This window comes from Epinephelus lanceolatus, chromosome 19 (assembly GCF_041903045.1).
Source record: "Epinephelus lanceolatus isolate andai-2023 chromosome 19, ASM4190304v1, whole genome shotgun sequence".
NCBI lineage: Eukaryota > Metazoa > Chordata > Actinopteri > Perciformes > Serranidae > Epinephelus > Epinephelus lanceolatus.
Window position 1 is genome coordinate 20,338,857 of NC_135752.1, and position 16,684 is coordinate 20,355,540.

Consider the following 16,684-nt stretch of genomic DNA (forward strand, 5'->3'; position numbering starts at 1 on the left):
GGGCAGTAGTAATATAATTCTTCACATGACATCATCACAAAACTGTGTTGGATTCCCTCTGAGGTTTCATTTAGCAACCTAAATACAATCTGAAGACCTGTAGGGCCTGCAGTAGGCCCATAGGGGGAGCTGCTACCCCAGGAACCATCTCATAGACTTTCAAACATGCATTTGAACTGTGCTGGTGTATTTTACTCTGTACTAAAGTATTGTTCACCCCAAAATTGATTTGTCTTTCACACGCAGTGCCTATCTTGATTTAATATGTTTTAATGTAACAGTACAACATGGGTGAGGTATTCATGGCTGCACACATATATTTTTGTCTATTCTAAACAGGATTTCAGATACATTTAATACAAAAAAAGATTACAAGTGCCTCTGGTCATTAAGGGCAGTTGATTTCCATGACTCTGAGCTGGGATCAGATGATTTAATCTCCAGACATTAGGAACAAGCAGACCAACTCATATTCTGGCGAGGCTCTACTCTTTGCTTGTTGTCTACTGTCTTCAACTAAGATATTGGCAGTGCGTCATTGTCATTATCGGATACATTGATAACATTGTCATAAAGATGCAAAAATTAAAACTCAGCTGACATACAACACAATTGGCAACAACCATGGAGCAGGATTACAGAACAAACACGGCTGTTGCTAGAATTTGCAGCAACATCATCCCAGATCTCTGGAAGCCTCATCTGGACCTGCTTCTCGTAGATTCCTAAAGAGGGAAGTAAACGGTTGATCAGTTGTTTATACAAATTATAATTTTACATGTCATAGCATGATCCTTTGATGAACTCACCACCATCAAATGGCCGTTCTTTGCCCTGTAGACCATAGACTCCTGACCACTCTTGAAGTCCACAAAGCCTTCTCTGCCAGGCTGGATGTCAAATCGTACACTGCAGGTTGGAAAAACAATTTCACACTAAATTTATCACTGCTATCATTTTTACCATTTTACCATTTCTTAGCTTTCAAAATAATATCAATACATAAATTCCAGATACTGTACCTGCCCTGGACCACTTTGATGGAGTTCTGCTTGTTGGCAATAAGACTCAGCTTGGTCAGGGCCTCAAACAGGTAGTCACACTGCAGAACCAGATCCCCCTAGAAGAAACAATGACATCAGTCCACTCCCTGTTAGGACATGATGTATTTATGATCCCTAAACCTGGAAGAAACAATTCATTAAGTATTGTTTCTGATATACTCTGGGGTCAGCATCACCCTAGGGCAGCTCAAACTAAACTGGGCATTGTGCTCCATACTGTCTCCAAACTGTGTCTGAATGATAAAGTGAAAGCCAATTCAAAGGGACAGTTCACTCCCAAATCAATAATATATATTTTCCTCTTACCTTTAGTGCTATTTGTCAGTCTAGATTGTTTTGGTGTGAGTTGCAGGGTACTGGAGATATCGACTGTAGAGATGTCTACCTTCTCTTGAACATAATGGAACTAGATGGCACTCAGCTTGTGGTGCGCAAAGAGCCGAAAAAATACCTTTAAAATACACAACAGGAATGTCTCTTTCCAACCAACCAACAACTGAATCATCATGCCCACTTCCTTCTGCATGATGATTCAGTTGTTGGTTGGTTGGAATGTCTCTTTCCAACCAACCAACAACTGAATCATCATGCAGAAGGAAGTGGGCATCTACTCATGGATGAGAGTCACATGCTCGTGATGTAAATGGGACACTGGGAGTGTAAAAAAAATATCAATACACTTGAGTATTGCAGTATTATGTTTTATGATACTGTATTGGCGCCGAAAAACACCATATTCAGATTTTTATTAATAGTTTACATACAAAGACTTGTGGCAGTGGTTAGTTCTGTGTTGTGTTTAAAGCCTCGACAGCAGATCCTTTAGTGTTGTAATCTAGTTTCAGCCATTTGACTCTTCCACTCCGTATTGCTTGCATAAACACAAGGAACACAGGCCTATGAAACAGGCAGAGTCATGAGGGATGTACCATTAGCAATGACAGTTTTGCTCAAATTAGATTTTAAAAGTTGCAATATATCACCTTGCTTACATTATTCTAATATATTTCCATATATTGAATCAAAATCCCTTTATTGTGATATGTATCCTATCCCAAGATTTTTTGATACACAGGCTTTGCATCCTCAAATGAGGTAAAATATTTGCTAGCCTAGTGGTGCTACATAAGCTAGCATTGTTGAATGCTTCCCTCTGTACAGTGATACGGTTGGCGGCTGTAGCTTGGTCAAAAGAAAATAGCTCCTATATGAAACTGCTCACAACAAGGTCTGTGGATTATCTTGAGTAAGGAGGTCATGATTTCTGGAAAGTGACATTACTGGGGAATTTTTCATTTTTTTATTTATTTCTATTTTGTTTTGTTTTGTTTGTTTTCCATTTGTGAGCAGCACAAGCTGAGTGCCATCTAGTTCTATTATATTCGAGAGAGTGCAATAATCTCTACAACAGATATCTCCTACATTCAACAGCTCACACCAAAACTATCTTAATTGATAAATAGCACAACAAATTAAGAGGCAACACATGTAGTTTTGATTCTGGAGTGAACTGTCCCTTTAAGTGAATGCTTTGAGTCTAAGGAATGTCTGTATTGGCTTTGCAGATTGGATAAGAATGTGGCACAAGTGATTTTGACATTTAAAAAGAGAAATATTGGTACTTTTCCAAGTCATTAGATATTTATAGATGCCATTCTGTTGATGGGCATACCTTTTGTTTGATGTCATCACATGTAACATGAAGGATCAAGAAGTTGTCACTCAGGTTGCTAACTGACACACCTTAAAAAACAAACAAAAAAAGAGTTACCTTTAAACCCTTAATCACATGTGTTTTTGTTTTTGTCTCACAGGACACCTTTCAGAGAGATGTAATCTATCCGCTGCTTGATCTTGGCCTCCTCAACCAGGTAGGCAGCTTCCTGGGTGAAGATGAGCTGCCGGAGACGAGGCCTGAACCCGTTCCTGTCGTACTTCACCACTGGCACACTGTACTGTGGGAGGGAAGCATTCACATCTTTAGAGTAGATGAAGACGGATAAAGATGTGAAGTAAACTCCAATGTTAGTTTACCTTGATGTGCTCATATCGAATCATCTGAAGCACTTTGATGTTGATGTCCTCTGCACCTTAAAACAATGACAGAAACTACTGAGAATCCATGAGAGAGGATTTCACAAATATACTGCCGGAGATACTGAAACCTGCATAATGCACAGAGCTGGTATCAATGGTCTCTACAGGCTATTATAACTATTCTGTTTGGTCAAATTGCAAGTATACTGTGCTTGTACACACAAAATCACAAAGTTAATACTATATTCTCATAAGTACGCTCCATTAAAATAAAATAAATCTGCAGTCTTACCTATCCTGGTGTCCACAAATGGTCTGCACACACTGAAGGGGTAGTTTTCTTTCTTTCCTTTGAACATGGAGCTCGTCTGTGCCTTTAACACAAGCTGGAAGCAGGTAAATAGTATGAAAACAGGAAGAAAGTTAAGTTAAGATACTATACAGTCAGTTTGTTTGGGACTCAAATGTTGCCCACAAATTTATTTCCAAAAATAAAGTTATTGTTTTATATGTAAAATGTTGTAAGTGCATGTATTGTGGTTCTTACGCTGACGCTTTTAACACTCTGTGTGACAGAGGGTGGATTGTACCTGTGCTTTCCTTTGTGGAGTGATCCCTCGAACATACTTCCGTACCATGTTGCGAATGTACAGTTTCTTCAGCAGCTGGGAAACCTAGAAAAATACAGTTTGACACCTTTACAGGGTTCAACTATTAAAAGCGCCAACCTGCATCGTCATGCATGCACCCTTATACAAAGAAACAGTTGAACAAAATGCATCACCCACCTCCTGCATTATAGGCGGAGGGGTAAGCCAAGAGTCTTTTTCAATGACTGTTTTGGGAAGGTTGTCCTTTAGCCGTGTGAGGTAGTTCTGCCTCACGTACGCCAGGTACTCACTGTTGTCAAGGGAGGCTGGCTGATTTCTGGTCATGAAGCCTTTAATGAACCTAGAACAAATCAACAGACAGGTAACCTCACAACATATACTTACGATACTCAGCATTATACCATCAAATAGAATTCTTTGTGTGAACTTACTTCTTGATGACCTTGACAGCCCATGCTCTCTTTTCACGCTCCTTTCTGGCCAGCAGACCTCTCCAGCAGGTCTCAATCTTAGTGGCTATTTAGGTAAGACAAAAATACATGTTTTTCCCCTTACCTGTAAGGCTGTTCATCAGTCTAGAATGTTTTGGTGCAAGTTGCCAAGTGTTGGAGATATCAGCTGTAGAGATGTCTGCCTTCTTGCCAGTATTACAGAGCTTGATAGGACTCAGCTTGTGGCACTCAAGGCGTCAAAAAATAAATCTGAAAAACTCAACAGCAATGTCTCTTTCCGGAAAGCATGACCCAATTACTCAAGATAATCCACAAACCTTGTTGTGAGCAGTTTCATGTAGGAACTATTTTCTTTCTACTGAACTAAATCTGTCAACCATATCACTGTGCAGAAGGAAGCGTGCATCTACTGATGGCATACCTAGGACCAGTTGAGCTAGCTAACGTTACAGCTCATCCAAGGAGGACACCATTTAGGTTAACATCTTGCGCCTCTCGTCCATGATGCACGCTTCTTTCTGCGCCGTGATAAGCTTTGCAGGTGTAGTTTGGTAGAAAGGAAATAGTTCCTACATGAAACTGCTCACAACAAAGTCCGTCCTGGTCACGGTTTCTGGAAAGAGACATTGCTGTTGAGTTTGATCAAATGTATTTTTTGACACTTTGAGCACCACAAGCGAAGTGCCCTTTAGTTCCATTATATTCAACAAGAGAAGGCAGACATCTCTAAGGCTGATATATCCAACACTCTCACAACAAAACAATCTAGATTGATAAATAGCACTACAGGTAAGAGGAAAAACATGTATTTTGGATTTTGGGGTGAGCTGTCCCTTTGCAATGCTCATCATGTCAGCCATTCACCTATATTTAATCAAGGAAAAGCATTTAGTTTGTGCTTATGAACAACTCTTGGGGCATTTAAACACTCACCAGCCTCCCTCTGTTTCCTGTAGTCTCCTTTGACTCTGTAGCCTTTGTACTTGGCCTGAATCCGTGTTGCTGCAACGATCACAGTCACAGTTTCACCCCCAGTAGTGTTTTGATGCTAAATGTAGTATTACAACTAAATGTACAAACACAGTCTCACCTAGCTTATGTTTGCAGTCCTGAAATGCATCTTCTGTTGCAAACAGAGTTCTAGGGTGCCGGATGAAAATTTTCGTCCTTGAGGGAAAGAGACAGTAAGAAGTTCTGGTACCTCTTTCAGGTGAGCCAGTCTGTGGCACCCATGTGTTAACATCTGCCTACCTGCCCATCTTGTACTCATCATATTTGTAGCCCAGGTGTTTGATCAGGCACCGCACACCTTCTGCTGCTGAACCTTTCCAGTTGGGCCAGGTGTCTGGGCACAGAGGCTTATACCTGAGCATAGAGGGAGACCGCTTAGTCACACGCAGCTTTATAGTTGATACCAACAGCAGCAGACAAAAATCAAAACATGCCAAATGTCTTCTGCGACCAGAAGAATTGCTTCATGTGCATTTTGATAGAAAACAATAGTGACAGTGCGGTCATAGCTACCTCTGGAGAAAGATCTCATATTTGCGTCGGTAAGCAAACCCGGCACGCCTGACCCTCAGATGCTCCATCAGTCCCAGGTACTTCACCTGATGTCTCACCAACACATCATCAAAGCGCCCTGCAGGGGACGCCAAAGGTCATCTAGAGAGCTGAGGGGTCAAACCTGTCTGGTCTAACTTAATGTGCTGGCTCACTGTTGGCTGAGCATACAGTAAAAAGTATTAGCTCAGCTTGGACTCTAAGATCCTCTCACAAATGGAGGATTTTCAGGACACACCTGGCTGCTTGGCTTCATTGGGTTTAATGCAGCGGACATACCAGGGCTCTTTGGACATTAGGATCTCAGTCAAGCCCACCAGGCTACTCTTAAACTGAGTCACCACCTGCGGAGTCACAGAAAGATGGTGGGTACACAAGTGTCAATGCTCTGTTTATAGAAGTTTTGTAAATGATTAAATCACTATCTGAATTGTCTCTGACCGTTTCAGGTCTCCTTTTGCTGTCTGGTTCAGTAGAAGGAAAACAGTGTTTGATGATAGCATTCTTGGACTGCCGCATGACCTTATGGACAATAAAAACACTGTATAAGCACCCAACATGTCAGACATACAACATATACCTTAATAATAATGTAATGTAAAGCTATGCTCCTCTACTTTTATATTTATACTATATTTTAAGCTCTATGTTGGTGTGTTATGGTAGCAGTACAGTACAGTAGACTAAGAGCAAGTATTGTGTAATGAAGAATCAAACACCTTTGATTTCAACCTGGCTGGTTTCATATTTAAAAAATTAGATTAAATTACCTCTTTTCCATTTCGATACAAGAGATCATTGTTTTTGTCCAAGAATCCTGGAAAAAAATGAAAAACAAAGAGAAACTTAAATTATACAAGCTAAAATTTTAGCACACAAACTATATGAAAATACACAAGTGCAGCTCAAACAATCAGTCGATTGATTGATTGATTAATTCACTGACAGAAATATTTTGATAATTGTTTTAATTATTTTTCATGCAAAAACATTTCATAGTACCACCTTCTTAAATATGAGGACTTGCTGTTTTCCTTTTAATTATTTTTGATGTATAATATTGATTTAATTTTTTCAGCATTAATACTTAAATACATTTTCCTGAATGTACAGTACTTACACACATTTACTTATGTAACATTTTCAATGCAAGACTTTTACTAGTAACAGGGTATGTTCTCAGTGTGCTTTTATTTTGGTCATATGAACTTTGACCCTGTTAGCTATATGGCCTCCAGTTATGCTAACTGTTAGCCGGAGAGGCTGAGGAGAGGTGAGTCCACAGGAGTGCTCCTGTTAATGGTGATACAGCCGCTAAATAGCTGTGTAAGTCTTACTTTCTATGTGTCAAAAACCTAGTCTGATGTTGTTTTGTATTTTAACTGTTCTTAAAAAGGTAATTTTATCGAGTACAGCACTTTGTTGTAACATGCTAGCTTACCGATCTCAAGCTAAGGTAACGTTACCATAGCAACTGGTGTTCATGCCGCCTGCTGTCAGTTATCCACATATTTCTCCATCCCTTGTGTTACAAATGTTTTGTATGAAAAATTGCATGTATTTACACCACATATCTTGTAAGAGTATTCTGAAGCATCTGTTTAGTTAAAAAAAAAAAATCAATTTTATTCATTATAAATCTTCATAAATGTTACTAGTGAATCAAATATTGTTATTTCCAGGCATATTGTTATTGAAATGAGTCAATACTGACAAAACAACACTATATGAAAATACAATTATTATTATATCAATGTTATATTGTAACTTTATATGGATATTGGTGTGTAACTGACACCATTGAGTCAGTTTGCTAAATTCCTGAATCTTCTCTGCTTGTGATAGTGTTATACACATTGTGTTGACATTTTCCCTTGCGATTTGTTTATGGTTTTAAAACATCCATTGTTGTCACATTTATAACTCTTTTTTTTACTCATGCCTGCCAGGTTAGCCAAACATTAACTGTATTTTTGATAATGTGTTTAATGCCTTTGTTGTAAAGCACTTGCTCGATTTGGTAAGTGCTATATAAATAAACATTATTATTATTATACTATTTTTTAGCAATGGGCTAGTGTTACATAGGCTCGTTTAATGCTTTCATAATAGAAAAAGACATAATTCAAAATACAGAAGTATTTCATCCCTTACCAACAACACAGTATGTAACCTCCCCAGCGTAGTGCAAGAGGCGGAAGTCCCCTCTGTCCAATGTTTTCCTCGTCTTTTGGTCTGCAAGTTTATGTCTGCAGGAAATGGAAGATAGTGTTGGGTATTATAATGTTAGTGGTCATGCAATGTGCTGGTCTGACCATGTGCAGACTTGAGTTGCAACGGTATGAGATTTCTACGGTATGATAACCATCTCTGAAAATAGTGCGGTATCATGGTAATGATAATGGTATGGAATTTATATCAATCAGAATAAGCCATAAAGGAATGAAAACTGAAGGGTTATTTTTGGTTGAGCAACCATTTTATTACTATAATTGAAAACTTTAAACATTTTGTTAAAGGGGCGATTCTCTGTCCAGTTACATTTTTTTAACATCATAGATAAGCAAATGTACATGGTATAATAACTGTCAACTTTTATATCATGATACCTTGAAACCAGTATATCGCTGTGACCCTTGTGTAGACAAAGTGCACTTTCTGTAAAGCAACAGTGTGGAGCTCACGTGACAAAATGAGGGTGACCGCTAATCTTTTCCTCCATCTTCTCCAGGAAGGTGAGATCTGTGGCCTCACCAGGACGTAAACACTCCTCGTCCTATGTGAGAGGACAAGCATCAATAATTCAGCCATGTTCCAGTTTATGGGTTAGTGTACTCTTGTCTTTCTGTTGGATTATATCTTTTTACCAATAAAGAGATGATTCCTCTGTGTTTCTCCTCCACAAGATCACAGATTATCTTGTTGTTGAAAAATGGCACTGGTTCCCACTGTGCGTAAACACACAGAAAAGCATCAGTGGCTGGGAACGTTATTTTATTATATGTAAGTTTATTTTTACACATTAGTAGCACTGTGAGCCACAACCGAATACAAAACATAAGGATTAATTGCATTATTACCTCAATCCCCTCCATCTCGTACTCCTCCTGCTCTGACTTGAGGGTCAGCTGGATGAAAAGCTGCTGCAGCTTCTCGTTGCAGTAGTTGATGCAAAACTGCTCAAAGCTAAAATAAATCATAGGCACTGTCAGTATCAGATTATTCATGTCACTCTGAATCAGCACATCTGTGCACCATCTCACCTGTTCACATTGAAAACCTCAAAACCATAGATGTCCAGCAGACCAATCACTGTTTTCCTGGAGGAATCCTGCAGATGATTCACACAGATATGAGATAATCTGCTATTGTGAAGCCAGGCCTCAACCTCATATGTTAGTGTTACTTTAAACCAATAAAATTACATTGTTTGAAAAAAAAAAAAAAAAATCAGCCCAAAGAAAAATTAGCCAGATGTGCTGTTTCTGAAATTGGGTGTTTTCACACTCACAACCAATCAAATGGCTGCCTCAGGCCTGCTAAAATCTCATAACCCCAATTTTCTCCCCTATCCCGTGATCTTTATGAGACAGGCCTGGGTTAGCAGGATTAGAAAGAGTAGATTGCTTTATTTTCCTCACCTTGTTAACTAAAGATTCATTAATCTTGTTGACCAGCCAGTTGAAAGTGCGGCCGTAGATGGCTTTGGCGAGGGCATCCCTGGCATAAACTGCATGGTCCGCGGAGAAGGGACTGAACACCTTTAACATCAGAGTAATGTAGATGATTACAAATAAATACTGCAAACATGTTAAACATATTTTATACTTTAAATTAAATTAAATAGGGCTCTTCTGAATAGTTCGAAGCTTCATTTATAACGTTTATGTTTTTTAGGGTGGTGTTCTACAGTTGTACCGAATGGACCAACAAAATATTGGCTCTAGATAGGGCGATTTGTGTTTTCACATTGGCCACTGACTGTACTTCTGCTGCATGTTTGATGTACAGGAGAAGTTTAAATTCTGCAACTTCAGCTAATGATGTCACTCAATCCTACGCACTAGACCTACAGCTCTAAAATTAAATGATACAAGTCTCCTTACCTCCTCTGTTTTGGCTTCAATCTTCCTGTGGGTTAACCCCTGTTGTAGCACCTGAGAAGGAATCCCCAGCAACTGCACAGCAAATGCAAAGCAAAAACATGTAGCACCAAATCTCTTCCTGGTCTCCATCATAATGTTGCATGGAGACAGATGTATGTGCAGTTTGTTTGGGGCTCACCTTTGACACCCAGTGCATCTCCTGGTTGTTGTTGAGAGAGGCGTATCCTCGAGCATCTGCTTCAAACTTGATGTTTCCCAGATGGAGCACACTGGCAATTATTCCAAACAGGTGCTGCATTTACACCCAAAGAGAAACGCTTCACTTGAATCAGCAGTGAAATGTATCATGCAAAGTTTAAATAAAGATTAACTGTAACATCTCACCTCAATATCACTCTCACCAAACTCTATGACAGAGAGAGCTTTCCGCACCGTCCTCCAGTCACTTTTATCATTGATAGAGCTAACTTTGGCACAATCACCCTGGAGGAGACAAAGAACAAAAACTCTGAGTCAAGAGGTTTTTGTTGCAGCCGTCACCAGATAAATGAAGTGTTTGTGTTTCTTTTTCCACTGACCTGCACCAGGTAACTGTAGTGCTGGCTGTTCCTCTCCAGGCCGAGCCAGCGCAGCAGTTCTTCCTCTCCCCCCTCCACCAGCTGATAGAAGATATGGAAGTTTCTCTCTCCGTGGTTCTGGTGGACCACACGGGACTTCTCCAGCAGGTAACTCAGGATGTGACCACCAACTGCACCACCCTGAGGGAGAGAGGTAATCCTTAACCCCTACTCAGTGCTTTGTGTGACTGGTTTGATCATCACATTGCTGTGTTGTATTATCTTGACATTGTAATTTGCACATTTCAGTCCACCTGGTGGTCAAATTGGATGTCCATGTATTTCCCAAAGCGACTTGAGTTATCATTCTTCAGGGTTTTGGCATTTCCGAAAGCCTGGATGGTATAAAACAAAAAATGCCTTATTTTAAGATCATGTTTTACTCTAAAAACGGTTTAACATGACAGAAATATTGGCACAAACATCCATGTCACTGACCTCAAGCACCGGGTTGGAGAGAAGCAGCCTGTCCCGGATGTTGTTCAGGAGTTTGGTACTTGGACAGCTGACAGCGTAGAATTGCAGGATTTTCTTGGAGGCCTCGGTCTTGCCAGCTCCACTCTCCCCTGAGATCAGGATGAAGTGGTTGTTGAACTCAGACTGCATGGTGCGGAAGACGTTGTCTGCCAGGGCGTAACTGAAAGTACAGTAACAGGTCAAAGTCATCCCCCTTAAAAAAATCAGTCCCAACATAGACATACAATCTGTCTTAACCACAATGTAGTTTTGAAAATTCCTGTGTAATAACATCCTCTCTTCCTTTACACCAAGACTTAAAAATAAAAACTTCATATCGTTGTTGTGCCGTTATCAGATGGCTAGCTGACAGAGGATAGATGAAAGGAAATGAGGGGGGAGAGAGATGGCGCGCGACCTTCAACACAAGTCCCCTGTCGCTGTGGTTCATGGATGGTACCTTGACCCCTCAACCACCATGACGCCCTGCATTTATAATTCATAAACTCTTGTCATGTTGACATCCTTCCCTTTTTTCCTTATAATGTGATAATGCTTCATTCAATAAAAAGTTTTAGTATACGTATAACAAGAGTAAGAGCCTACAGTTGCACTACTGGCTCTGTGAGGCTAGACTTGGATACAGGGGTACCTTTAGCTGAATGCTGCTGTGAGCACGCTAATGAACTCACAATAACTATGCTGATTTTCAGCTGGTAAAATGTTTATCATGGTCAAATATTAGTTTGCTAGTTAGCACTAAACACAAAGTACAGCTGAGGCTGATCGGAACAGGAATATCATTAGTTTTGCAGGTTTTGCTTTTAAAGCAGTTACAGGGATTTTCAGCTGTTTATGAAACAGTCCCAATTTAATACTGATGCATCTGAATGACCTGCATAAGCAAACAACAGCATAAGTGAGAAGATTTGCTATTTCTGTATAGTTGTTCCTACCGCCTGGCCCGAAGTGTAATTCCCCGCAAAATCAGATGACACAATTTACATCACACAGATTAGAGGAGCCTATGTTGAAATTTTCTCAGGCAAAGTTTTGCAGTGAATAAGTACATCAGCCAGTTACAATGAAACTGGAGGAGTATTTTCCATTAGAGGATTTTATTTTTTAAGTTATTTTGTGGTTATGGCTGATACTTTGACCAAATAATTTAAAAATCTGAAAGGAACAGTGATAGAGCACAGGCAAAAAAACACAAGAAGACCTCGGTCTTTCATTGAACAGATGGAGAGATTTGCAGGATTTGAATTTGCCCTCTGCCTCCAAGACAGGTATGTAAGATGTCTGTTTTTTTATTTATGAAATTCATTGTGAGTTGGTGCCATGCTATTGTCCTGACAGCCCATTATTCTGAATCCCCAGTATTACAAAAAATATACCATTGGATTAAAAGCCCATTTTTCTGACAGCCCATCATCCCAAAAACAAATGCCTTTTGCTCTGAAGGCCCATTGCTCCGAAAAATACACACACTCCCTGTGGTTGGCAGGCCTGTAAAGAGTCAACCCTGCCACAGTTTTTCCCACTATAAAGAAGGTATCATCCGCCCTACCCTGCTTCTGCTTCTACCCTGTTATTTTTACCCTAACCAATCTCACTGTAGGAATGGTTAGGGATGGCCTTAGCAAGAAAAAACATCGGCACCTGGGAACGTCCAATGATCACTTTAGGAGAGTGTGCTTTTTCGAAACAGTGGATGTATGTTTTCATGATAACGAGCTGTTGGACAACAGGGCTTTCGCTCCAGCGTATTGGATTTTATGGCGATCTATTTAAACATTTCACTTAAAACCAAGCATATCATCATCATGGTGGTGCTAGAGGAAAAATCAGGGAATCACCAAATTCAGTAGGATATATCCCCTGGGGAACATGAATGTCTATACAAAATTCCATGGCAATCCACCCACCCTACTGTGTGCAAATACACAGTATGAATAAATAAAGAATAAAAACAATCTTACATATGGGGTGGCAGCTCAAAGAAGTTCACACCCATGTACGTATCCATTTGCTTCTTGCTGTAGATGTCTAACTCTTTATATGGGTTGACCGACACCAAGAGAGTCCCAATGTAGGTCTGCAATAAGACAAGGAAAGGAAGTCATATTCTGCAAATCTTGCACATTTGATAACACAGGAGATTGTTTTTCTCCAACATAACATGGCAACAAAGGAACGCTTCCAGCAGTGTCATGTCCATGTATCACTCTGCTGATAAGTAATTTTCCTCCTCTTATCAAAAGCAATAAGTTTGGTTAATCACTTGTCATGACCTCACGAACGGCGGTGACCTTTAGATTGCTCACTCCGCAAATAAAAAGAACAAGAGCTGCTGTTTCAGCAACACAAGGTGCTGGATTCAGCAGAAGGCGCTGCAGCATTAGGACCTCAATGGGTTGAAGGTCGAGGGCGTGAAGTTTAATTAGAGTAAGAGAAAGAGCCGGGTTATCCAACATTACACCGCACATGAAGACTCACGTAAATGAGATTCTCATGGAAGCGTTTCCTCAGGTTGTCCAGGAAGGCACTCTCACTCGTGTAGGCGTCCAGGAGAACAAAATCCTGGATGCCCACGCGATCCCGAGCTGTCAGGGAGGCCTCCATGTTTCTCAGGATCTGGTTACACCGCTCCTCCAGGCTCTGCGCCCAAACAGGAACACATCAGTGACACAACAAGGTAACATGTCAAAACTGTGTCATGCACTAATGATTCCTTGATGATGACAATTTGTCGCAAAATCTACTGTTATGAAGTTATTTTTTCCCAGTTTTCATTCCTTCTGTCAAGACCTATATGTCCCATCCTTTTCCTCTGTGTCCTGTTTTCCTCAGTAGACATCAGTTTTTGTTGAGGCTGTCACCACTCAAGAACACATACACACACATGCTCACAATCAGGGACAATCTAGGATATATATATCCCAGTGGGCGACTCATTTCCAGCAGTTTGTCTGTATATCTGTGACTTCCAGGCAGAGCCCTAAGTGGCCTTGGCTACATCCTCTATGCTCATGACAAGTCTAAATTCTGCCACCACTATCTAATCTGCTTCTGTGCTCTCTTAAGAGCCATCAGTCTTGTTCATGGCAAGGACGGAACGAACACGTCATACTCCACCTACACTACAAACTCGATATATTCTACAGTTTAAAACACGATTAAACAATAACTGATGGTGAAATCTAGACCTAATTACAGACATGATAATATGTATGAGCACAGGATATGATCTGCCACTTAAAGACACACAACTGAAGGAGCGCCAGGTAAAATAATCAATGCACTTTAATTATGGTGCTATCAAAGAGCCACCCAGTATTATGCTTCAGTAGTTTGGCTCTCTTCACTGCCAAGTTGACCTGTCACCAAGTCGGAGTAACTGACACTCGCAGATCATTCTCCAGTGAGTCAACCTGCTGCTCTACTGACCCAGCAGAAAATTACAGCACAATGTCACAATAAATCGTGTCCTGAAAACCACATGTGATCGTTAAAATGCCCAACAGTGTTTTACAGAAGGAAAAAAAAAATGCAAAAAGTTACCTACCCTGGAGGTCCCTGGTGTGTGTGTGGTTGTACCTCTGTACCCTTCTTGAACTGAACATCTGGTTTTTATTGAAGGGAAGGGACAGTAGTATGACAGGAAACACTGACAGATTACAGTCTCCCCTTCCTTCAATAGGAAACCATTAATAATGTAGTGAGCACGCAACAATGGAGGAAAATCTCATTCAGAATATGTGTTTGTGCATGTGTGTTTGTTTTTGGGTTTGTAAGTTACTTTAGATGTAACTTGACCACATACAAATACTTGTGAAGAATTTACTGGATGAAACTTTTCATCAGTTCATGATTTTAAGTCTGAAACACAGAGAGTTGGATGGTGGAAGGCGGGGAAAGGCTGTAATGTAAGAAGTAATTCATCGAAAAAATTGGAACTTATTGATCCTGCTAATCAAATAAAAAACTCCACAATCATACTGCTTTTACAAAATATAACAGATATGCTTCATGACTAGAAAAAAAGTCTCTTTGTATTTGTCATATCATAGAAAAGGGTGTTTTTTTTTTATATACTGAGACAAATTTGAATTACTAAAAAATCAGTCAAAAGTATTAAATTAGGTCTCAAAATTGTAAAAGAATGAGCAGTATCCTCTGCTCTGAGATGCTGATGGTGTATCTGCTGAAGGAGCTGAGTAGCAACAGACTCTCATTTAGAAGCTAACGCTAGCTTAAAGCACACACCGATAGCAGTGAGCAGTAACTGCCAGGCTGGGTAGCCAATTCAAGCTGGAAAACTGGTACTACATCAAGGCTGTTTTGGTTGTGTTTATGTGATTGTGGCATTTAACCAAGTTGTGTATTCATGAAATTAATTATTAGACTGAAAGAGAGCTTGTGGAAGTAGTGAAATCCCATGGGCTGAAACATAACAACACTGATGCTATGCGCTCTAACGTTAGTTTTCATATCACAGGGGAGGGGTTACGTTAAGGATGGCTCAAGTGCGTCAACAAGCCATGACTTCAGGCCCACCCAAAAAATCCTGAGCATGAAACTGGCGAAAAACAGTTTAACGGTCTAACTCCACAATGCAGCATGATATAATTCACAGTCCTTTCACGTTTGAAACTAGTATTCTCTAACATGTATGTGTTCCCAAAGAAATGGCTGATTTTAATTTAGTTTTACTTTAATTTGAGGATTTATAGTTTGCAATTAGTTTACTATGTATAATGGATGATGGGGATGAGGGTTTAGGAAAGAAGGGAAGAGGATCGAGGAATGTGGCTTGTCAAAGGGGAGGTAAATGGTTAAGGTGTGCGTAAATACTTCAGTGCAGAAATGGATGCGAATGGGGCGAGGTCTTTGTTCCTGGACTTAGTTATAAAAGTTAATTGTTATACCTTTTGTTTTCAGAGTGCTGTACTCATGTTTTACAAAATGTTTGGCAGCATAAAAGACAAAAATGCTGATTAAAAAAACAGAAAATTAGATATTGCTGTATATACAGTACATATTAAATGGCACAGTTTTTCCCTCATTGGCTGAAAACAGTACAGATTTGCCTGTTTGACAGAGCAGGCCTTTTTATCAGAAATTGACACAACAAAAGAGAAAAGTCAACATCTGGTAGCAGTTTTGTGATATGAAAAATTGATAGCCTATAAAACATACTTCTAAATACCTGACATATCCCTTAAATACTGGCTTAAGGTGGTAACCTGAAAAATATTAACAGGCGCAATTGAACTTCATACCAAATGCATGTTCTGATTTCATCACAGAAGTGCTCTCTCCCAAACTTTTCAAACTTTTCTTCTGAAAAAAAGGCCCTCTAACATGCCAACAGTTTTTTGATTAATTGGGTTTTGCTGTCAAGGCACTACGTATCTTGCATCAAAAGCAAAAGCAAACAAAAAGAGGTCGAGCAGCAAGCCGCTGTGTCTGTCTCAGACACTCTGCCCTGTTGTTGGCACTCTGTGGCTGCCTGTGTGAGCAGGCTGTTGGCCAGGCACCGAGCGCTGGGCAGAGATTTTCTGCCATTCAAAGGAAACGTGACCTCTGCCAAGCACATGGCAGATGGTGAAACAACACTGTGGTGTAACAGGATGGACAGTTTTGTCAAAGAAAAGACTAACAAAATAAGAGGTGACTTTTCCTGGCAATATTACCATCTAATGTAAACTGGACAACACTCAGGATGTTTAAGATTTAAGATGTGAACACAGATGAGCATATCAGTCATATGGA

At 40.0% G+C, this 16,684-nt stretch overlaps 1 protein-coding gene across 2 annotated transcripts; it reads right to left on the minus strand.

Annotated features, from left to right (window-relative positions):
• Positions 1-254: 254 nt before the first annotated feature.
• Positions 255-14,525, minus strand: myo1hb (myosin IHb). 2 transcript variants are annotated; one of them, XM_078161967.1, is made up of 32 exons: positions 14,475-14,525; positions 13,406-13,567; positions 12,889-13,004; positions 10,889-11,087; positions 10,705-10,785; positions 10,412-10,591; positions 10,218-10,316; positions 10,012-10,125; positions 9,834-9,905; positions 9,369-9,488; positions 8,991-9,058; positions 8,808-8,913; positions 8,595-8,675; positions 8,412-8,503; positions 7,882-7,976; positions 6,498-6,544; positions 6,169-6,249; positions 5,966-6,071; positions 5,689-5,806; positions 5,416-5,529; positions 5,255-5,331; positions 5,098-5,166; positions 4,144-4,228; positions 3,890-4,052; positions 3,692-3,775; positions 3,394-3,487; positions 3,099-3,148; positions 2,884-3,019; positions 2,737-2,807; positions 1,023-1,120; positions 810-909; positions 255-725 (listed from the first exon to the last, which is right to left on the minus strand). In XM_078161967.1, exons 2-32 carry the CDS (start codon positions 13,529-13,531, stop codon positions 699-701), a joined length of 3,069 nt encoding a protein of 1,022 aa, XP_078018093.1. In that variant the 5' UTR covers positions 13,532-13,567; positions 14,475-14,525; the 3' UTR covers positions 255-698. The 2 variants fall into 2 exon arrangements, with proteins under 2 accessions (XP_078018093.1, XP_033503376.1); XM_033647485.2 differs by having other exon boundaries at positions 3,099-3,154.
• Between the last annotated feature and the right edge of the window lie 2,159 nt (positions 14,526-16,684).